At 43.0% G+C, this 23135-nt stretch overlaps 1 protein-coding gene across 1 annotated transcript; it reads left to right on the plus strand.

Moving 5' to 3' along the window:
* Positions 1-1093: 1093 nt before the first annotated feature.
* On the plus strand, positions 1094-22558 carry nfkb1 (nuclear factor of kappa light polypeptide gene enhancer in B-cells 1; the record flags this gene model as incomplete). Its single annotated transcript, XM_079228559.1, has 22 exons — positions 1094-1135; positions 1245-1323; positions 3251-3291; positions 3392-3490; positions 9220-9371; positions 9920-10083; positions 10641-10799; positions 12898-13002; positions 13637-13728; positions 14114-14252; positions 15441-15599; positions 15689-15987; positions 17190-17329; positions 17461-17575; positions 18287-18497; positions 18614-18783; positions 18909-19011; positions 19239-19378; positions 19550-19619; positions 20159-20322; positions 20835-20967; positions 21048-22558. The coding sequence occupies 22 exons, from the start codon at positions 1094-1096 to the stop codon at positions 21119-21121; spliced, it is 2850 nt and encodes a 949-aa protein (XP_079084685.1). The 3' UTR covers positions 21122-22558.
* Positions 22559-23135: the final 577 nt, after the last annotated feature.

The following is a 23135-nucleotide window of genomic DNA, read 5'->3' on the forward strand; positions in this document are numbered from 1 at the left end:
CTTCCTTATAAGCCAGGTGAACTTTTGCTTGCGCGTCACGGCCAGACTCCGCGTTCAAAATGGGAACTTTACGGTTTACTTCGTGACAGAGAAAACGCAGGTACGTCTCGTGCCCGCCGTGAAGGTACGGGTTGTGCTCGTGACCGCCGCCAGGTGAGTTCGGCGCGTGTGTTTAACGTGGAAATCCTCCGGTAGTCGTCAGTTGCTGCACAGTTTCCAGCGGCTTGTCATGTTGGATCCCGCAGTCCACGTTGTCTTTTGGCAGGAAAACAAAGCGTGAAGTGAAGTTTTTTTTTGTTTTTAAACGTCCCGAAATCATGTCTGGATCGTTCTGACTCCGAATATGTAATATTATATGTTCTTTAGTTCACGTTCCGTGTGTGAAAAGAGAGAGACCCGTTAAACCGGCAGGTTCCTGAACGCAGCGTCGTGTTGTGTTCGCGGCACACGGAACCTGCCAGAGGCGCGCGCGCGGCTAGCTCGCGCAGATGGCGGTTAAAACCTCCTCTCTCAGTCACGCGACGCCAACGGAAACACAGCCGCGGTGCTCCTGTCGGTGCTGTTGACGTGTTTACCGATTATCACCGTTTGTTTATTCCACACGGTCGCTTTAAAGGAGACAAACAACACAAACAGTCCGGTAGCGCTAGCTAACCGTTAGCCAGCGGGCTAGCACGGTTCACGCAGGCGCGTTCGCGTGTGCGGGAACGCGCCTGTGTGCCAAGCAGCAACAAGTGTCAGAGGAGTTATTTATTAACAACAATAACAATGACAATACATGTTGTTTTATAGATACACGTGCGTTATAATTCAAACTAACAACTATACACAATTATTTGCATTATTATTAAAAATAAAAACATTAAAAATAATATATATATATATACATACATACATACATACATACATACATCGTTGTGATTCTGAGGGCTATAGGTTTAAATTATGAATAAATGATCAAATAAAGAGTGATACATGTTTGTTTTTATATTGTTTGCTTACATCAGTGGCACCATTGTTAGTTAACTAAACCTTTTCTTTGTGTTACACTGATGGTGTAATTGCTGATTCTGACCTTTGACCTGCAGACACCATGGCTGGAGAAGACCATTACCTTCATACTTCCTCCGCCCAGGTAAACTCACTTCCACCGTCATCGCCATGAAGACGGCAGCAAAGGAAACATTAATTATATTTCTACATCGAGTCTTCACCCGACTTCATCGTCCGACTTCTTCTTTCAGATTTTCGACATCGGGATGGAGCCGCTGTGGGAGTTCACACACTTCCCCGTGATGTCGCAGAACGCGTCCCTGCAGACAGGTGAGCGCCTCACCTTCACACCTTTTAAAGAGGCTTGATGTCTCTTATTCACCTGTTGGTCTAATGTTCATTTACTTTATTTACCTGTTGATCCTATAGTTATTTACCTGTTGGTCTAATGTGACAGACTTTATTCACCTGCTGGTTTTAGACAGCTGCTGGTTCTCTTTTCATCTTCAGAGATGAAAGTAAAATCAACATCTCCTGTGTATTGTGTATTCTCATTAAACTGGTTGCTCCACATTAAATATGTGGTTTGTTTGGACCCTCCCTCCTCAGGTATTACAATCTACGTACCTGTTGCACATTCCTGAACACAAACAAACTGCTGCTGTGTTTCAATGTGTCCGGTGATTTGCAGTCAACGATGATCCGATTAATAATCAATAATTCTGTCAAAGGATGTTGTGTCACTTAGTTGCTGGTGAAACTGTGACTTGATTAATTGATTAATTAACCGATGCGTTAAACTGGGACCGATATCAATAAAAAAAAAAAAAAGAGTCAGATGTAGTTTGGCTCCAAATGAAAACAGTTTTCAGAGCACTTGCAGGTGAAGAGTTGTCAGTTTATTGATCAGGTGATCGATAAATAAACGTTCATCAGTGACTGAGAGGTGGACGGGAGGCAGGAGCATGCAGGTGTTATTAAAACTACAGGAAGTCAGGTATTCAAGTTTGGCTGCTGAGTCATAACAAAAATAATGTTATTAACACTACTACTAAAACAATAATGTCAACATTGATTACACCACATTAATGTTATTAACATTGTTGCGTCTCAACAGTTTCACATTAATTAGAAGTGAACAACTGATGAATGGATCCACTTTTCTTCACAAAGTTTATTTCTTAACATCACGTTTCATGAACCCTTCGTTATGTTTTGTGTGAAACTTCTCGCGTGTGAAGTCTCTAAAGCTGTCGGAGGAATAGAATACATGAACAGTATTTTGGGAAAAACCAGCTGAGAAACGTTCTGCTTTCTGTTTGTAAAACGAATGTGAAGAGAAATAAAGTGAAAGTTGAGTTTCGTGTTCTCACTTCTTCGTTCTGAGAGTTTGACTCTGAAGCAAAGACGGAAACTTTACATGTGAGAAGTTCATGCGCTTCATCAGTGGAAGCAGCAATACTACCATTAACTAGTAGCTATATATAATACTACCATTAACTAGTAGCTATATATAATACTATCATTAACTAGTAGCTATATATAATACTACCACCATATAGTACCAATACCACCATGTACAACTTTGGTGTTTTTCAGCCCCCCATTTCTAGTTTATTACAACATTTAATAAAGGAAGAAAATGATGATTTTTAAACCAGGAAATCACTAAACTTCTCTACTTATTTGCAACAAGAAAATCAATAAATCAAACTTATTTTTTCTTGCATCTTCGCTTCTTAGTTCAAACTTATTTTATAGAATAATGTCGAACACATAATAACAAGCCAACCATTTGAATTCAAAATTATGAAAAAGTGAGATTTAAAATCGACGACTGTATAATAGTTTAAAACTGTGTGAAATAAAAACTAGATCAATGAAAGAATTAGATTTTACAACTTTAATCAAATAAAGTGAGTGGATAAAATATTGTACCTTATTTTCTTAATCAAACGTCTGACTGATCGCGTAGGCTTTAACTTTACTTTTCCATTCTACAAGTTTTTATTCATAAAAAAAAAACAGATGCAATATGAGTAATTACATTCAAATCAAAGCTTGAAGAATAATACAAAATGTTGTCTGATTCGTGTAGGAACAGCTGTTAAAAGAATAATCAGTTCATTTTTAAACATGAGAAGGTGAAACGTTTGTGTCGGGGTCAACGTGAGGATGAACGTCCGTGTTCTTTACTCTCTCAGCGCTCCATGTTTGTGTGGAAGTTGTTACTGACTTTAGTTCCTTGTGGTTTCAGTGGACGGGCCGTTCCTGCAGATCGTGGAGCAGCCCAAGCAGGTGAGACTCACCTGTGAGGAGAGGAATTCATGCTAAGAGGCCGATTTTTAAAATTGAAAGTGTGTTTATGGAAAGTGTGTTTCGTCTGTTTGTCTCGCAGCGCGGCTTCAGGTTCAGGTACGGCTGTGAAGGACCGTCTCACGGCGGCCTGCCAGGAGCCTCCAGCGAGAAGAACAGCAAGACCTACCCCGCCGTCAAGGTAACGCTGTTCACAGCCAGCAGGGGGCGACTCCTCTGGTTGTATAGAAGTCTATATAAATGACTCTACTTCTCTTGATGTATTCCCTCAGTAAACATTGTAAACATGAGTTTATGTCTCAATCTCTAGTTTCAAGTCTTCTTCAATACAGCATGATGTTCATTTAGTAAGTTATGGTCATTTAGAGTCAAACAGACCATAAAGCAGGGGACGCTTTAGGGGCGGGGCTACAGGGTGATTGACAGGTCGACACCAGCGTCTCTACGTCACTCCTCCTCAGTCCTTCAGTCCATATATGGTCACTTCCTGTTCACTGGTTGCAAAATAGTCGTATTCCAAGATGGCGATAACAAAATGGCCGCACTCAAGGCTTTAAAACGTCCACAAAGCAACGAGTGACATCACCATGAATACGTCCTCTTCTTGTCTACAGTCGTCGACATAAAGAGTTTGAAACGATGAGGCTAAAAATAATGTGCAGGAAGTGAAATCAACTATTTTGATGCAGCTGACTCTGAAGTTGGAGCAGTCGGCCTGTTGGTTGACTTTTTATATCAAACTAAATATATCACGCAGCAAACATTAAAGCAGTAATACATATTTATTAATGTCTGTGTGCTGCTGCAACCCCTGGATTTACCTTCTGGGATCAAACAGGATTATTAAACTTTAGCTTTAAGTACATTTTGACTTTTTTAGAAACACAAAAGTTAATTCAAGGTCCACTCGATAGGTTTTTCTGTAGCGTCAGATTTGAGGATATTTTCTTCCTTTTTAATCTCTTTGATTAATTGTTTTTATTTCGACCAAATCTTCCGCAGAACCCCGTGTGTATTTCGGCTGACCTTGTGGTGTTTGTTGGACCTTATGTTGAGACCCCCCCTCTGTAAACCGTATGAATGAGTTTACTTCTGGTTGTTTCTGTTGGTGTTTGGAGTCTGAAGCTAAAACCAGAGACGGGAAATCCCCAGATTCCTGTCTGCCTCTGCGTCTCTTCAGACTGAGAGAACGATATCAATCCAGGGTTTAGACACGTCCCAACAGATGCCCTGCAGCTAACATTATGTTCATATCGATCATTCTGCAGGTCGTTTTCTAGATTAATCGATGTGAAAATATTGAAAAATGTCAAAGTTAAAGTCTTTAAATGTCTTGCTTTGTCAGATAATGATTTAAGATGACATAAAAACAAAGAAAAGCAGGAAACTTCCATCTTTCGAGAGGCTGAAAATGACATTTACTTATTTAAAACATATTTTTTATGATTAATTGATCATTTAAAGTTAGTTAAACATTTAATAAATCTTCTGTCTCTCAACAAACCGTCGCTACTCTCGTCTAACATCTCATAATAACAATAATATTATAATAATAACAATCTGCGAGAGATGTGAAATTGTTTATTTTTTTTTGTGGGATTTCTTCCGTAGAGAAATGTGCAAAAATTATTTTGTTCAAAAGAAATTATCCTCGAAAGGCTTTTTTAATAAATTGGGAAAGTAATTTTTATTGTACACAAGCCGGCTCACCTGGGTGATGGTTAAACATTCACTCACTTAAATAAATAAAACATCTTCATCTGAACTACATATATGTGTAAAGAAACTATTCTATGAAACTATAAACGTATAAAACATTGCAGTGTTTCTGGACTCGATGACGTCATCAGAGCGAAGCAGGAAGTGTTTTGTCTCTGTGTGTAAACGTGTGCGTGTTCAGGCTGCACACGGAAAACCCCTCCTGCTGTTGTGATGGTCCCAGTGGGAGGAAGAAGAGGAGGAGGAGGAGGATGATGATGATGATGGTCTCTGACTCATCAAAACTCTCTGAGGTCGTGTTTATCAGAAATATGTGATTCTTCTCTTTGATCCACTTTGTTCTTTCTTCTCATATGTTGAATTCTATGTTTTGGATCTTTAAAAATTTCACAATAGTGAATAAATATATTTCAATCTATAATTAGCAACACAGTATTTAGTTTTTTGGGGAGGGGAACTTCCAGGAAGTGTTTTGGAAATTATTATCAATTGATGGATTTTACTGAGGATTTTGCAAAGAAAGTCAAGATGAAGCTTAATGTTGTTTCTAAGAAGAGAAACCTGAAGAGATTTACATGAAAGGAACTTTAAAGAGTCATAAAAATACTCTCCATAAACTCTGTTTACGCTCAGAGGACATGTTATTACATTGAGGTAATAAAATAATATTACACGATAATAAATGAATCAGAGTTAATGAGTTATCAAACGTTGCCATGACGCCTCTTCTGCATGAAATACTGGAACGCTTTCTTTATAATTAATAAATAAAAACAAAGCAGAACACTGAACAAAGAAACAATTATTTGGAGGCCTGTGCTGAATGTCTTTAAGTATTGTTTTATATAGAAAGACTAAACGCCAACAAATATGGATTGAAGCAGATTATTCTAGTTTCAATAAATTGTGACTTTTGAACTCTGGAGCTGTTAGAAATGTTTGGATCCCACGAGCTATAAACGACCACTGGAGTCTGATTTAATACTTTAATTAAGTAGATTAATACTCTTGATAGCAGATTGTGATCTTTGTCTGCAGCTGTGCACAAACACACAACAAACGCACAACAAACACACAACAAACACACATGCACAAAAACATTTTAATGTTTAGAGTTCACTGACTTTATTTTAGCTAATGGTCAAGATGAAAATGCTAACTTCTTACACATTTTCTACAATACAGAAATACACATTTCTTATTTTTTTATTTATATATATATATATGTATATGTATTTATGTATGTATGCGCTACCGTTCAAAAGTTTGGGGTCACCCAGACACATTTTCATGGAATAGTCTTCCTCTCTAGGAACAAGAACAGACTGGAGAGTTTCACATGAAAGTTCTCTTTTTCTGGCCATTTTGAGAGTATAATGAACCCACAATGTGATGCTCCAGATACTCAACTAGCTCAAAGGAAGGCCAGTTTTATAGCTTCTCTCCAGCATCACTGCTTTAAGCTGTGCTAACATAATTGCACAAGGGTTTTCTAATCATCCGTTAGTCTTCTATGCGATGAGCAAACACAATGTACCATTAGAACACTGAGGGATAGCTGCTGGAAATGTGCCTCTATACACCTATGTAGATATTTCATTAAAAACCAGACGTTTCCACCTAGAATAGTCATTTACCACATTAACAATGTATTTCTGATTAATTTAATGTGATCTTCATTGAAAAAAGCAGTGCTTTTCTTTGAAAAATAAGGACATTTCTAAGTGACCCCAAACTTTTTGAACGAGTGTGTGTGTGTGTGTATGTATGTATGTATGTATACACACACACACGTTATTTTGTAGAGCTTTGGCTGTGTGTGTGTTTAGTTCTATAGCTTTGGAAGTCAAAGAAGCAGGTTGAGTTTTTGGGGTTTAAGACTCTTCTGCTGGTCTGGACCTGCCCAGGTTTATACACACCCACACTCACACACACACTCACACACACTCTGAGACACCTCTGCTGCTTCATGTCTGTTGGGACTTTCCTCCGCGATGCCCCACATGTAATTAAAGTGTTGTTGCGTCAGCAGCAGGAAGCGTTGAGTTTCATCTCCAGATGAAACGTCCCGAGGTGTAAAATCTCTGATGGAGCGCCCACTCTGCCCCAGAAACTCTGACGCAACGCCTTAACCCCTTTTCGCCGTCCTCCTTCCTCACGACTCTGTGGCTCTGACGTGGAAAAACTGAACACAAACGTTTCCGCTCAACAACTTGTGATTCTTTTTATTCATGTGTAATGTTCCTGGACTCATTTGTTGTGGTTGTTTTCTACTCAAAGATACTTTTCACTCAGTTATTGACTGAATTACCCAAAGTGCACTTGAACAAACGGCAACTAGTGCTGCTAAATGAAACCGTTACCCGCCCACTTAGCAGCAGCTAGCCGTTACAAACTAATGAGAGCAATTAAGTGTTACGTGGTTTAATGGAAAAAAACATTTTCTTTCGTCCGACATTATTATTAGTTTTCCCAGTCGGGAACTCATTTTCCGGATATTTCCGGCGCCACGTGAATGCAGCATTTCCCGGCTGCTGCTTTAAGCTTTAAAAACAACAAGATCAGGAAAAAATGGCGACTGTCCAATCCAAGATGGCGAAGGGTGATGTCACCGTGACCACGCCCACTTCTCGTGCGTGTGTGTGCGCAACTGCAGCCGGTGGTCGTTTGCCAACAGATTGTTGTTATTTAGGGCGTCAACAGGATGGAAAGAACACAACTGAGGAATAAAACGTGTGTGTGTGTGTGTGTGTGTGTGTGTGTGTGTGTGTGTGTGTGTGTGTGTGTGTGTGTGTGTGTGTGTGTGTGTGTGTGTGTGTGTGAATACACACACGTCTCTAATACAAATAACTCCCACACTCCCATGCAGCCTGTTTTCTTTAATAAAAAACTCTTTAGGTGAAGTTTTAACGTTCAAGTTTTGGACATTTTTGCCTTTTATGGATTAAAAATAAGTGACAATGAAACATAAGTCACACACAAGAACCTGCGGAGCCAAAAGGCACCAGAAGGTTTTAGTGTCACAGCTCCTCTGAAGCCAGGAAACCATTTCAATGCAGCGACGCGCCGTGTTTCTAGGAACTGGGTTTATGTGACGGAGCGTTCTGATTGGCCGACGGAAGAGGAAGTGGCGCTAGAGTTTATTTACTCCGGCAGTTTGCAACCTTACTGTAGAGACACACACACACACACACACACACACACACACACACACACACACACACACACACACACACACACGGTAGAAACAGGAACACAGTATTTTTTACATCTGATTTCCTTTATGTAAAACAGTTCAGTACCACAGTTTGAGATAACGTGTCAATCATTAAGAGAGGGACAGAAAATATAATAAACTTCCAACAAGAAGTCAAATGTATAAATATATCATTTTGTTTTTAGTTCCACTGGATTTATAAATGCATTTAGAGTCTGTTTTAGTTTTTTTTAAAGTTTCAGGAAGTTTCAGTTCAGGAAGTTTACTGATCTGTAATCAGATTTTAATCTGTATTCATAAAGCTGGTCTTTAATGTAAAATAAAAAGACTTGAATGTTAAATAGGCAGAATGTGTTCTGTATTTTAAGAATATCCAGGTTTTATTACGGAAATCACAGATTGTATCAACCTAACAAAAAAATGGGAGTTCAATTCATAAACCTCCGTCTGAAGTCTGGTGTTTCTCTAATGGAGCAAAGACATAATTAAGATTTTTTTTAAATATTTCATTCAAACAATGTTTGTATAACATCGTTGTTGTTGTTGTTTGTTAATTTTCTGTTTATTGATGCATTACTTGACTCAAGCATGAAGACGATACTGTTATGAGTCAGTGTGGTAAAGTTGAATAATATTCAATAAACCGTAGAGAAACATTACATAAATTAAACGTTACATGAATGCATTAATAAATACACAACCCGTCTGGAGGAAGTCATGCTACCAGACCTCACTCCTCCAGGCTGCTGTAGCCGGTGACTGCGTTGCATTGTGGGTAATGTAGGCGCTCCGTGTTTCAGATCAGTAACTACCAGGGCCCGGCCCGCGTGGTGGTGCAGCCGGTGACTGCGTTGCATTGTGGGTAATGTAGGCGCTCCGTGTTTCAGATCAGTAACTACCAGGGCCCGGCCCGCGTGGTGGTGCAGCCGGTGACTGCGTTGCATTGTGGGTAATGTAGGCGCTCCGTGTTTCAGATCAGTAACTACCAGGGCCCGGCCCGCGTGGTGGTGCAGCTGGTGACGGCGCTGACGGCGCAGCCTCAGCTGCACGCGCACAGTCTGGTGGGGAAGCAGTGCGACAAAGGAGTGTGTGTCACGGACCTGCAGCCCAAAGACTCCACCATCAGGTCTGCAGGAGAGACACACACACACACACACACAGTCACACACAAAGAGAGACACACATAGACACTCACTCACTCAGAGAGACACAGACTCACTCTCACACACACATACATTCACAGACACTCACTCACTCAGAGAGACACACACACACACACTCTCACAGACACACTCACACACTCGCTCTCTCTCTCACACACTCTCACAGACACATTCACACACACACACTCTCTCACACACACACTCTTTCTCTCACAGACACACTCTCTTTCTCTCACACACACACACTCTCTCATGCTCTCAATCACACACACACTCTCTCACACACACTCTTTCTCTCACACACACACACTCTCTCATGCTCTCAATCACACACACACTCTCTCACACACACTCTCTCTCTCTCTCTCTCACTCTTTCTCACTCACACACTCTCACACACTCACTCTCTCTCTCTCACTCTTTCTCACACACACACACGTACACACACACACAAACACACACACACACACACGTGTAAACGGTGTGAGACTCACAGGTGTGTTTGTCGTAGCTTCCCCAACCTGGGCATCCTTCACGTGACGAAGAAGAACGTGGCCAAGACTCTGGAGGAGAGGATGGCGGAGGCCTTCAGGCTGGGCTTCAGCTGCGGAGTCTGCATCCACCCCGACATCGACGCGCTGCAGGGGGAGGTCCGGGTGGCCCGGGAGCTCACCGGTCAGTGTGTGTGTGAGAGTGTGATAGTGTGTGTGTGTGTGTGTGTGAGAGAGTGAGAGTGTGATAGTGTGTGTGTGTGTGTGTGAGAGAGAGTGTGTGGAGTCTGCATCCACCCCGACATCGACGCGCTGCAGGGGGAGGTCCGGGTGGCCCGGGAGCTCACCGGTCAGTGTGTGTGAGAGAGTGTGTGTGAGAGAGAGTGTGTGTGAGAGAGAGTGTGTGTGCCTGTCCTCGTGACCTTGAGAAGTCATATAAGAAAACATTTCGGTGGGATTCTTTTTTAAATTTGTATATTCTTTTTTTTAAGGCTATTTTAAGATCAGGAATTTAAAAAAAAGAACATTTTAAGAAAAAGTGATTTTTTTAAATCTGACAAACCATCATTCATCTTTATTTTACTGCCTTTGTCTTATTATTATTATTATTATTATTATTATTATTATTATTATTCTAATTGTTATGCTTATTACTATTATTTTCTCAGTCTATGCCCCTCCCCCTTTCTTCTTCTTCTCCTTCTTCTTCTTCTCATATTACATGTATCCCCCTGTCCTCAGACCACCAGCGCAGTGTGATCAGCAGCGCTGCGTCTCTCCAGGCCAAGGAGATGGACCTCAGCGTGGTGCGCCTCATGTTCACCGCCTTCCTGCCCAACAGCGACGGAGGATTCTCCAGACGCCTCGAGCCCGTGGTGTCGGAGCCGATCTACGACAGCAGTGAGTCTGACTCCAGTCCTCCAGCTGCTAGACCCCTACTGGGGCCACTGGTTTCAGGTCCCAGACGTGTTTAAGGTCCCCGACTGGTTTAAGGTCCCCGACTGGTTTAAGGTTCTAGACTAAGGTCCCAGACTGGTTTAAGGTCCCAGACTGGTTTAAGGTCCCCGACTGGTTTAAGGTCCCCGACTGGTTTAAGGTTCTAGACTAAGTTCCCAGACTGGTTTAAGGTCCCAGACTGGTTTAAGGTTCTAGACTAAGGTCCCAGACTGGTTTAAGGTCCCAGACTGGTTTAAGGTTCTAGACTAAGGTCCCAGACTGGTTTAAGGTTCTAGACTAAGTTCCCAGACTGGTTTAAGGTCCCAGACTGGTTTAAGGTTCTAGACTAAGGTCCCAGACTGGTTTAAGGTCCCAGACTGGTTTAAGGTCCCCGACTGGTTTAAGGTTCTAGACTAAGTTCCCAGACTGGTTTAAGGTCCCAGACTGGTTTAAGGTCCCCGACTGGTTTAAGGTTCTAGACTAAGTTCCTAGACTGGTTTAAGGTCCCAGACTGGTTTAAGGTTCTAGACTAAGGTCCCAGACTGGTTTAAGGTCCCAGACTGGTGTGAGATCAGAGAGTGGTTTAATTAAGGTCCCAGACTGGTTTAAGGTCCCAGACTGGTTTAAGGTTCTAGACTAAGGTCCCAGACTGGTTTAAGGTTCTAGACTAAGGTCCCAGACTGGTTTAAGGTCCCAGACTGGTGTGAGATCAGAGAGTGGTTTAATTAAGGTCCCAGACTGGTTTAAGGTTCTAGACTAAGGTCCCAGACTGGTTTAAGGTTCTAGACTAAGATCCCAGACTGGTTTAAGGTTCTAGACTAAGGTCCCAGACTGGTTTAAGGTCCCAGACTGGTGTGAGATCAGAGAGTGGTTTAATTAAGGTCCCAGACTGGTTTAAGGTTCAAGACTAAGGTCCCAGACTGGTTTAAGGTCCCAGACTGGTTTAAGGTCCCAGACTGGTTTAAGGTTCTAGACTGGTTTAAGGTCCCAGACTGGTTTAAGGTTCTAGACTAAGGTCCCAGACTGGTTTAAGGTTCTAGACTAAGGTCCCAGACTGGTTTAAGGTCCTAGACTGGTGTAAGATCAGAGAGTGGTTTAATTAAGGTCCCAGACTGGTTTAAGGTTCTAGACTAAGGTCCCAGACTGGTTTAAGGTTCTAGACTAAGGTCCCAGACTGATTTCAGTTTTACAGATCTGTCGATTAAATAAACTAATCGATAAGTCGCTGTTAAGAATCCAGGACGGCTCAACTGTCCTGGATCAGTGCTGGTTATTGAACCGTGAAGGACCATGAAAGACCATGGAGGACCATGGAGGACCATGAAGGACCACGATGGACCCAAAGGACCATGATAGACCATGGAGGACCATGAAGGACCACGATGGACCCAAAGGACCACGATGGACCCAAAGGAACATGGAGGACCACGAAGGACCACGATGGACCATGAAGTAGCATGAAAGACCATGTTCTGAAGACGCTGGTCACCATTGCAGGGCTGCTGTACTTCTCCAGAACAGATGGTCTCTGTTAATGGACTCAAACTCTCCGCTCAGGACTTCCTGTGTCTTCAGCTCACTGGGCTGTGATCTAGACCTCCTCTGTGTTCGTGTCCCCGGTTTGAGGATCTCGTTGAACTCGTGTCGGGTCACCTGGTTTCATTTCCCTCTTCCTGCCGCTCTGGTTTCCGTACGCTGCAACTTCCTGTCAGAACTGAGAATCATCGCTTCACTACCAGCTCTGCACTTTTCACTCAAACTGAGCTCAGTTGTTTAGTTAATCTTCTGTGCGAAGTCGAGGGAAAAAGGCAACAAGGTCTTAAAAGTCAAAAGGGTTCAGATTCAGAAGCCTCTTTTCTGGAGGTTTGATTCAGTCACTTGTTGAACTCGTTCAGATCCTTGAATAAGTTCTTCTTCGCCAAACACAATTTATTATGACCGTTCTAGAGTCAAAGATGCAGTTTAGAGAAAAACAGCGCTTGTTTTTTTTCGTGACCGGGAATCGAACCCTCGTCCTCTCCGCTGACCGACCACGCTGTGTTCTCTGTGTTCCTCCCCTCAGAGGCTCCGAACGCTTCCAACCTGAAGATCGTGAGGATGGATCGAACTGCCGGCTGCGTGAGCGGCGGAGAGGAGGTCTACCTGCTCTGTGACAAAGTCCAGAAAGGTGAGGCGGGATTTAAAGAGACAGCGACGCAGAAACACATTCATACACAAAACCCCAAAGATTCGACTCAGTCACGGCTTTGATTCTACTTTCACAACGACGCAGTGACGTCGCGAGTGTTTCAATGAAGTGTTGCATCAGCTGACGTCGCCACCTGCTGGAGGGTTTGTGTTAAATCCTCCTCACAGATGGGACTGCTTTTGAACTTCATATAAAAAAACGAGGCACAAATCATGCAATCTGATTGGTTCATAGCCGTGATATAAAACCCACATAACACTGCTACGACGTCTAATTCCTTTCCTACTTTCAGTATCGCTAAAACACTTTACACAGCTGGAAATAATGCATTTTATTTGTACAGGTACTTAAAAAGCACAGTAAAAGCAATAACAATATTTAAAAATATGACATCATAACAGTAAAAACCATCACACACCGTTATAATTAAAGTCAATCTACTGATGCCGGGCAGTTTCTCAGTGCTTCAACACACAAATAATCTAAATAAAGAGCCAAGTAAGGAACTCGACGCAACGTGTAGATGATGTTATATTAAGAATAAGTTTAGTTGACATATTTAATTCAAAGTGTGTGTGTGTGTGTGTGTGTGTGTGTGTGTGTGTGTTTCTAGATGACATCCAGGTTCGGTTCTATGAAGAAGACAACTCAGGGGTGACCTGGGAGGCTCTGGGAGATTTCTCCCCTACAGACGTCCACAGACAGGTACAAGGAGTTAGTAGTACTACTGTTAATACTAGTCACACAAGTAGTACTAGTTATGAGTTATATTAATCTAATTAAAAGGAATGAATAGATGTTGTAGTAAATGAATATTAAGTGTAGTGGTAGTAGGAGTATCACATGCAGCAGAAGCAGTAAAAGTATTTGTCGGTTAAAGTATTTAGTCGGGCTGTACTACCATAATCACCACGCTGCTGGAGACCTAAAGGGACCCTGGTGCTCAGAGACACTACCACTGTAGTCCAGAGGGGGCGCCAGAATCACCACCACCACCACCACCACATGAAAGTTCCTCATAGTACTTTAAGTAGTATCAGCTGTAGTTGTAGGAGTACTTTTAACCAGGCTGTGTGTTTTCTGCCGTCAGTTCGCCATCGTGTTTAAGACTCCGAAGTATCGAGACCAGAACCTTCAGAAACCGACGTCTGTGTTCGTCCAGCTGAAGAGGAAGTCTGACAACGAGACCAGCGACCCCAAACCCTTCACCTACCATCCTCAGATCATAGGTAGGTCAGGTAGATCCACCCTCAGATCACAGGTAGGTCAGGTAGATCCACCCTCAGATCACAGGTAGGTCAGGTAGATCCACCCTCAGATCATAGGTAGGTCAGGTAGATCCACCCTCAGATCATAGGTAGGTCAGGTAGATCCACCCTCAGATCACAGGTAGGTCAGGTAGATCCACCCTCAGATCATAGGTAGGTCAGGTAGATCCACCCTCAGATCATAGGTAGGTCAGGTAGATCCACCCTCAGATCATAGGTAGGTCAGGTAGATCCACCCTCAGATCATAGGTAGGTCAGGTAGATCCACCCTCAGATCATAGGTAGGTCAGGTAGATCCACCCTCAGATCATAGGTAGGTCAGGTAGATCCACCCTCAGATCACAGGTAGGTCAGGTAGATCCACCCTCAGATCACAGGTAGGTCAGGTAGATCCACCCTCAGATCACAGGTAGGTCAGGTAGATCCACCCTCAGATCATAGGTATGTTAGGTAGATCCACCCTCAGATCACAGGTATGTCAGGTAGCTCCACCCTCAGATCATAGGTAGGTCAGGTAGATCCACCCTCAGATCATAGGTAGGTCAGGTAGATCCACCCTCAGATCATAGGTAGGTCAGGTAGATCCACCCTCAGATCATAGGTAGGTCAGGTAGATCCACCCTCAGATCATAGGTAGGTCAGGTAGATCCACCCTCAGATCATAGGTAGGTCAGGTAGATCCACCCTCAGATCATAGGTAGGTCAGGTAGATCCACCCTCAGATCATAGGTAGGTCAGGTAGATCCACCCTCAGATCATAGGTAGGTCAGGTAGATCCACCCTCAGATCACAGGTAGGTCAGGTAGATCCACCCTCAGATCACAGGTAGGTCAGGTAGATCCACCCTCAGATCACAGGTAGGTCAGGTAGATCCACCCTCAGATCATAGGTATGTTAGGTAGATCCACCCTCAGATCACAGGTATGTCAGGTAGCTCCACCCTCAGATCATAGGTATGTCAGGTAGATCCACCCTCAGATCATAGGTAGGAGGTGTAGCTCCACCCTCAGATCACAGGTAGGTCAGGTAGATCCACCCGCAGACCAGAGGTAGGAGGTGTAGCTCCACTTTCATGTCACAGGTATGGATAATCGTCAGGTGATCGCAGGGAGCTCACCTGTGCTCCTGTACATGTACCTGTGTGTCCAGACAAGGAGGAGGTGCAGAGGAAGAGACAGAAGACGTTGCCAAACTTCCAGGACTTCAGCGGCCATGGAGGAGGTGGAAGTCTGTACCGAGGAGGTGGAGGAGGAGGAGGAGGTCCTGCTGCAGGTGGAGGTCCTGGCTCTGCAGGAGGAGGAGGAGGAGGTAAAATAAGCCGGAGTTTCCACACACCTGGAAAACCTAGAAAGTCACTGCAACTCTCATGTTGTGGGTGCGTTTGATTCGTCCTCCAGGTTACTTCCAGAGCTTCAATTCCTACAACTATGGCGGAGGAGTAGGAGGAGGCGGAGGTTTCTCCACAGGATACTCAGCTGGTCTGGGAGGAGAAGGAGCAGGAGGAGGAGGAGGAGGAGGAGGAGAAGAAGAAAGAGGAGGCATCAAACACGGAGAGAAGAAACAACATGGCGACGCGGCAGACGACAGCGATCCAGACGACGACTCGGGGCCGGGGGTCGCGCTGAGAGCTGCAGCCCGGCCAGGAGGCCTGGAGGCGGGGGAGAGGACTGAGGAGGGAGGGGTCAGCGTGGAGGAGGCTGAAGGTACACAACCAATACACATAAAGAACAAATCTTTGTCACAGTTCACATTGTATCTCAACTCAAGATGCTCAGTCACAATTAACTGCTAAATATTCAGCGATCAGATTTCACTTCATTTATCCCGGAAAATATTGATTGTGCCAGACATCCATTAAAGATGACAACAAAGGAACAATATAATGAAAAAATAAACATATATATGAACAATAGAGTAATATTTATTCAGTATAAAAGAAGTAATGTGCCAAATAGAAACCATAAATAGAAAAGTAATAGTGCATGATTAAAGCATCCACATATTATATTATATTCTTGTGGGTTTCTAATGAAAAATGTATTGGTGGTCTAATGGTGTGATAATTAATATTAAACATAATAAATAAAAAAAATAAGAGTAAGATTTAAATTTAAAATTAAAAACGTACAATTTAATAAATAGATGCACTTCCGCCAGACTGTCTTTTACTACACACTAGCTAGCCTAGCTTGTGCACCTAGCGTCATTTCATTCATTCAGCAACATCCATGAAAATATGTTAAACTGGCTGAAATCGGGGAAGCTGTCAGGTGGGACATGTGAAGCTATCAGTAATAAAAGAGGAGAGGGACAGAGAGAGAGGGAGGAACCGGAGGGAGAGAAACAGAGAGGTGCGTTGGGGAGAGACCGGGAGAAGAAACCGACCGGGAGTCGGAGAAAGAGGAGACGAGAGTGAACATCAGACTGGGGAAAAAAAGAGGAAACATGATGACAATTATCTGGGTCTGGGCTTCACTTGGATTGGAATGCAGATTGCCCGAAGCCACAGTGCGTGTTGTGCAGTGAGGTTCTGGCTAACAGCTGTCTGAAGACTCTTATTTGCGCCGCCACCTGAACACCAAGCATGCCAGTGCAAGTCAGAAGCCCAAACAATGGTTTTGCTAGCGACGCGTTTTTGAGAGTCGCGTCTGGTGTGAACGACCCTTACTGCTCTTTAAAAGTGACGCCTGTGTAACTGACATGTATACAGCGGACTAAATCTAGTAACAAACGCCACGCGCGAGCAAACAGTTCTCGCATTGGTCCGATTTTATGCGGCTATAAAAAAAAGCTCTGTTGCGTTTTTTTTTAAAGGTGTGGGGGATTGGGGGTGCGTGAACCCGGTCGGGATGTAGAAGGGGGTGCGTGGCCTGAAAAGTTTGGGAACCGCTGCGTTAGAATGATCTTTTTGTGTGTGACGCAGATGAGGCCGGCGCTCAGCTGGAGGCTCTGTTTCGGTACTCGGTCACGGGCGACTCGGCGTACCTGCTGGCTGCTCAGCGGCAGCTGATGGCCGCGCAGGACGAGGACGGAGACACGTCAGTGAAACACACACACACACACACACACACACACACACCCCGCTTCTCACCAGGCTCGTGGTGGAAGTTCTGTCCGGTGAAGTGTTGAGTCGTTCCTTTAATTCTCCTCCTCTGTTTTCACCTCCTAGTGGGCTGCACCTGGCAGTCCTCCACAGCCAGCAGGAGGCGCTGAAGAGTCTGACGCAGGTGGTCTCTGCTCTGCCTGGAGAGGAGGTGCTCAACATGAGGAACCACCTCTACCAGGTACTCATCTCCTCAAGCTCCGCCCCTTTTCTGCTGAAAGCAACATCTCTGCGGATGTTGTTTCCTTTGTTCAGCAAGGAAGCATACTAGTTAGGGATCAAGGAAGCGTACTAGTTAGGGATCAAGGAAGCGTACTAGTTAGGGATCAAGGAAGTGTACTAGTTAGGGATCAAGGAAGCGTACTAGTTAGGGATTAAGTATGTTTACTAGTTAAGGATCAAGTAAGCTCACTAGTTAGGGATCAAGGAAGTTTACTAGTTAGGGATTAAGTATGTTTACTAGTTAAGGATCAAGTAAGCTCACTAGTTAGGGATCAAGGAAGTTTACTAGTTAGGGATTAAGTACGCTTACTAGTTAGGGATCAAGGAAGCTTACTATTTAGGGATCAAGGAGGCATACTAGGGATCAAGGAAGCGTACTAGTTAGGGATTAAGTATGTTTACTAGTTAAGGATCAAGTAAGCTCACTAGTTAGGGATCAAGGAAGTTTACTAGTTAGGGATTAAGTATGTTTACTAGTTAAGGATCAAGTAAGCTCACTAGTTAGGGATCAAGGAAGTTTACTAGTTAGAGATTAAGTACGCTTACTAGTTAGGAATCAAGGAAGCATACTAATTAGGGATCAAGGAAGCTTACCAGTTAGGGATCAAGGAAGCTTATTAGTTTGGGACTAAGGAACCATACATAAGAGCTCTTCCTCCATGTATCCCAGACTCCTTTGCACCTGGCCGTGATCACCCAGCAGAGGGAGGCGGTGGAAGCGCTGCTATTGGCCGGCGCCGACCCAACTCTGACGGATCGTCATGGCAACACGGCGCTTCACCTGGCGTCCCGACTGGAAGGAGGAGGAGGAGGAGGAATAGTCCAGTTTCTACTGCAACACGGAGAGATGAGAGAACTGCTGGACCACACCAACACAGCAGGTACACACATGCACACACACACACACACACACACACACACACACACACACACACACACACACACACACACACACACACACACAAAGCGTGTACAAACGTCCGGCGTGTCTCCACAGGTCTGTGTGCGATCCACCTGGCCGTCCTGGCCAATCAGCTGTCTTCTCTGCGGGAGCTGCTGGTGGGCGGAGCCAGCGTTGAGGCGCAGGAGCGCGGCGGCGGACGCACCGCCCTGCACCTCGCCACCGAGGGGGACAACGTGTCGCTGGCCGGCTGCCTGCTGCTGGAGGTATGGACCGGACCGGGTCTACTGGTCTACTGGTCTACTGGTTACTGGTTCACTGGTGTACTGGTTACTGGTGTACTGCTCAGGTGTCCCCAGTCAGCTCTAACGGTGGTGCTTTCTGTCGTCAGGGAAACGCTGAGGTGGACTGCTTCACCTTCAATGGCTCCACCCCCCTCCACGTCGCTGCAGGGCGGGGCTCCGTGAAGCTGACGGCTCTTCTGATGGCTGCAGGTACACATACCTGGACGCACTTAGCCTAGCTTAGCTTAGCTTAGCATAGAGACTGGAGACGGGTTGACTCTGTTGTTATCTGTCTCACTGTTTCAGCTGCTGGTTGGTTATTGTTGTATTAACAACTTTGTGTGTGTGTGTATGTGTGTTTCATGTGCATAACTAGTTAGTTAGTTAGTTAGTTAATTGGTTAGTTAGTTATAACCAACAGCTTTTGCGTTTTTCAGGTGCAAACCCTCAGAAGGAGAACTTTGAGCCGCTCTTCTTCAGGGAGGAAGACTGCTGTGATGAAGAGAGGGAGGATGAGGATGAAGATGAAGGCTACATCCCAGGAACCACTCCTCTCAACATGGCCGCCACCTCTCAGGTACACGGCCTCCCACAGCACCTGGCACTCAAGAGACAGAACTTTCAAAATAAGAGCGTATATGTGTGTGTCACTAAATTGAAAAGTGTGTGTGTGTGTGTGTGTGTGTGTGTGTGTGTGTGTGTGTGTGTGTGTGTGTGTGTGTGTGTGTGTGTGTGTGTGTGTGTGCAGGTGCTGGAGCTTCTGAATGGGAAAGAATATGAACCAAAATGTCCACAAAAAGCCTTCACTCCTTCTCAAGGTGAGTTCAGCCTCTAATCTGATATTAATTATTATTTACACACTGAAGTGCAGTTTGTACGTAATGATCGTGAGATAGTTATGACTTTATAACATATTCATATTATTTATAAACCTAACTTATTGCAGTGGAAATAAATTAAAATGTTAACTGTTAAAAAATATGTTAACACTGGAAATCATATATATTATGATCATTATGTAAATAAATAGACAATTTAAATCATCAAGTAAAAATTTAGATCATTACATGAATAAATAAAATAACAAAAATAGAAAACGTTAAATAAATAATAAAATATAAAGCATCATAAAGTAAGTAGAAAATCAAAATTAAATTAAAAATATATATATATTGTGAATAAATAAAAAAAAAAATTAAATTAAATAACACACATTTAAAACACTTACGCATGTGTATTAATATGCATATGTGTATATATATATATCTACTTTCAAATAAAATGTGAAGAATCAGTAAATAAAGTTTATTTGTGTGTGTGTGTGTGTGTGTGTGTGTGTGTGTGTGTGTGTGTGTAGGCGACCTGGCGATCCTGGACGTGGAGGTGAAGCAGCAGGTGTGTCGCGCTCTGGAGAGTGAAGGATGCTGGGAAAAACTGGCTCACAGTCTGGGCCTTGGCATCCTCAACACGGCCTTCAGGCTGAGCCCCTCCCCCGCCAAAACACTGCTGGACAGCTACGAGGTGACACACACACACACACACACACACAAAGTATACGAAGGAAACTCATCAATTATCTTTATTTATTCATGACTTTTATGGCAATTTTGTCTCCCTTTTCTTTTTTAAATGAATAAATAAATGTAATAATTCTGATTCTTGACGTTTAACGACTGGAGTTTACACACACACACACACATAAAACATTGTTTATGTTACATGAGAGATGGAGCTCTTTAGAATTGTCTAGAAAGTTAATAAAGATAAGATAATGAAAATACATGTTTTTAATCCTAATTTAATTACAGTTAAATTTGCCTTCATTCACAACTTTCAACTCTTTTATTTCCTTAATATTTTAGCTGTTTCTCCTTTTTTTCCCTTTAATATTGTCTTTTATTGCCCTTGAATAGATTATATTTTAGTTTTAAACCATTTTTCGCTTCCTCTCTTCATCAAAACGTGTTTATTTGATCCTAACATAAATGGATCGGATGTGACCTCTGACCCCTGACTTCCTGTGTGTCCTGCAGGTTTCAGGCGGGACGGTCAGGGAGCTGCTGGCTGGTCTCAGGTCAGTCGGCGAGTGCAGAGCGCTGAGCCTCCTGCAGGAGGCGCTGCGCCGCCGCGATGAGGAAGAGGAGGAGGAGGAGGAAGAGACAAGCGGTGAGCCGACGACGCGAGGCGATCTCGTCCAGGTTTGCGTTGAAACCGGCGACTCACTCAGGTGTGCTTCTCCCTCGCAGGTGAGGCTCAGAAGGTGGACGTGCAGATGGACAGCGGCATCTGCGACAGCGGCGTGGAGCTCTCCGCGGCCTGACGCCTCCCTCACGTCCAGACTCCACTGAACGGGCACGAGAAACGAAGAGTTAATTACCGGCTGTCTTGATGGTTTTGATGGTTTTCAGCCCACACTACACTCCAGCCGCTCCACCAAAGAATGTACGCGTGTGATCGGTTCCTCCAGAGGAAAAACTCACCCCAAAAAAAACAAAGACAAATACAAACGAGAGTCCCTCAAAGTGTTAAGATGTGATTGGCTTCCTGCTACCTGGGCGGTTGTTTCTACAGCAGATGATGAAATGATTGTAAAGATCTTAATTTACCCCAAAAGGACCGTTTTTAAAAATCTGTCTTCATGCTGCGTTCACACCGAAAGCGTTGCAAATTGTTCGCGCCAGTAGATTGTATGCAAAGTCAATGCACAGACGCAAATTTTTCAACTCTGGCAAAAAAAATTGAGGAAATGGTAACTGTTTTTACGGAGATAAGCCCCGCCCCCTTTAGGCGACACTCACTCGTCCACCTGGAGAAGGACTCCTTCTGTTCATGCTTTAGATCCACAGTCTCTGGTCCTGGTCCCGGTCCTGATCCCAGTCCTGGTTCTGGTACTGGTCCTTGTCCTGGTCCTTGTCCTGGTCCCGGTCCCGGTCCTGGTCCTGGTCCCGGTCCTGGTCCTGGTCCCGGTCCCGGTCCTGGTCCTGGTCCCGGTCCTGGTCCTGGTCCCGGCCTCGAACATGACTCTACTTCTCTTGATTTATTGAAGGGGAAGTTGTCTCATGTGTTTCTAATATTCTGCAGTACAACTCCACATGTAACTCAGAGCTCAGTGATTATTAACTTATAATTTATTGGACACGTTTCTGTTCATGTCTCAAACATTATAAACTGTATTATCGCAGCACTGTGATCCTGGATTTATGATTATGATGATTAGATCTTTTCCGTCAGTATGAACAGGAGGAATCATCACAAGCGACTCTGAACTTGTCTTAAGATTTTAAAAACAGTGAAACTCTTTTTAAATGTTCACGTTTTAAAAAAATCTGTTGAGTTTTTTTAAATTTTTAATTAATTTGTATTTGTTGTCCGTCTCAAAACTGAAAACTTTTTTTCTTTTCCTCATAAAAACAGAAACTCATGAACTTGTTTAAAAAACAGATGTTTCTCATGTATCTTCGGTCATTTCTTTCTGTCTTCCTCTGAAAAGATAAATGATAAGTTTGAGCACAAAGACTGGAGGGGGAGGGCGACCTGCAAGGCATTGTGGGAAAAGAAGTCCAGACTGTGAGGAGTTGTCGTCTCTTTTCAGTGTGAAACCAAAGCTCCTCTGATATTTATACCTTTGCTGTACAGTTCAACACCAGCTTTTCATTGGTTGTTATTTTTAAATAAAGTTTTTTTTATATATATATATATACACTTTTAAGTCTGTTTATTTATACCTGCAAATAAATTAATTGATTAGTGTAATGTACTACAAATGTGTCCCTGTGTTTTGAAAGAGTCTGCAGGAAGTACTGCGATATTCTCCTAAAAATACACATATAACTTGTATTACACATACTATATACATATATATATATATATATATATATATATATATATATATATATATATATATATATACTTACATGTATATACTAGGTTTGATTTAATTGTTTATTCTATTTTAAATATTTGTACAAATTAAAGCTGAACAAAACAATACAGTTGAAAAGGGCTTGTTGTACTTTATTGCAGTAATATACATAGTTTTAGTAAATAAATAATCTAAATGTGTGGTCTATATAAATTAAATGCAGTAAATATCGTGTCCCTCTAACTGATCAAGACGATGTGTATAATTTAACTAATTAAAATAATATTTCACTGCTGTAAAACCACAGATAAATGAAATATTGGGTCTTTTTATTTCAATATTTTAACGTGTTTATACATTTTCTGTGTGCAGCTTCAACTGCACTTTATTGTGAAATAAAACTGAACCTTGAACTGAGCAAAACAACTTTATAGTTTACGATAGTTTAGTTCTTTAATGTTGCAGTAATATA

Source organism: Taurulus bubalis (assembly GCF_910589615.1).
Source record: "Taurulus bubalis genome assembly, chromosome: 13".
NCBI lineage: Eukaryota > Metazoa > Chordata > Actinopteri > Perciformes > Cottidae > Taurulus > Taurulus bubalis.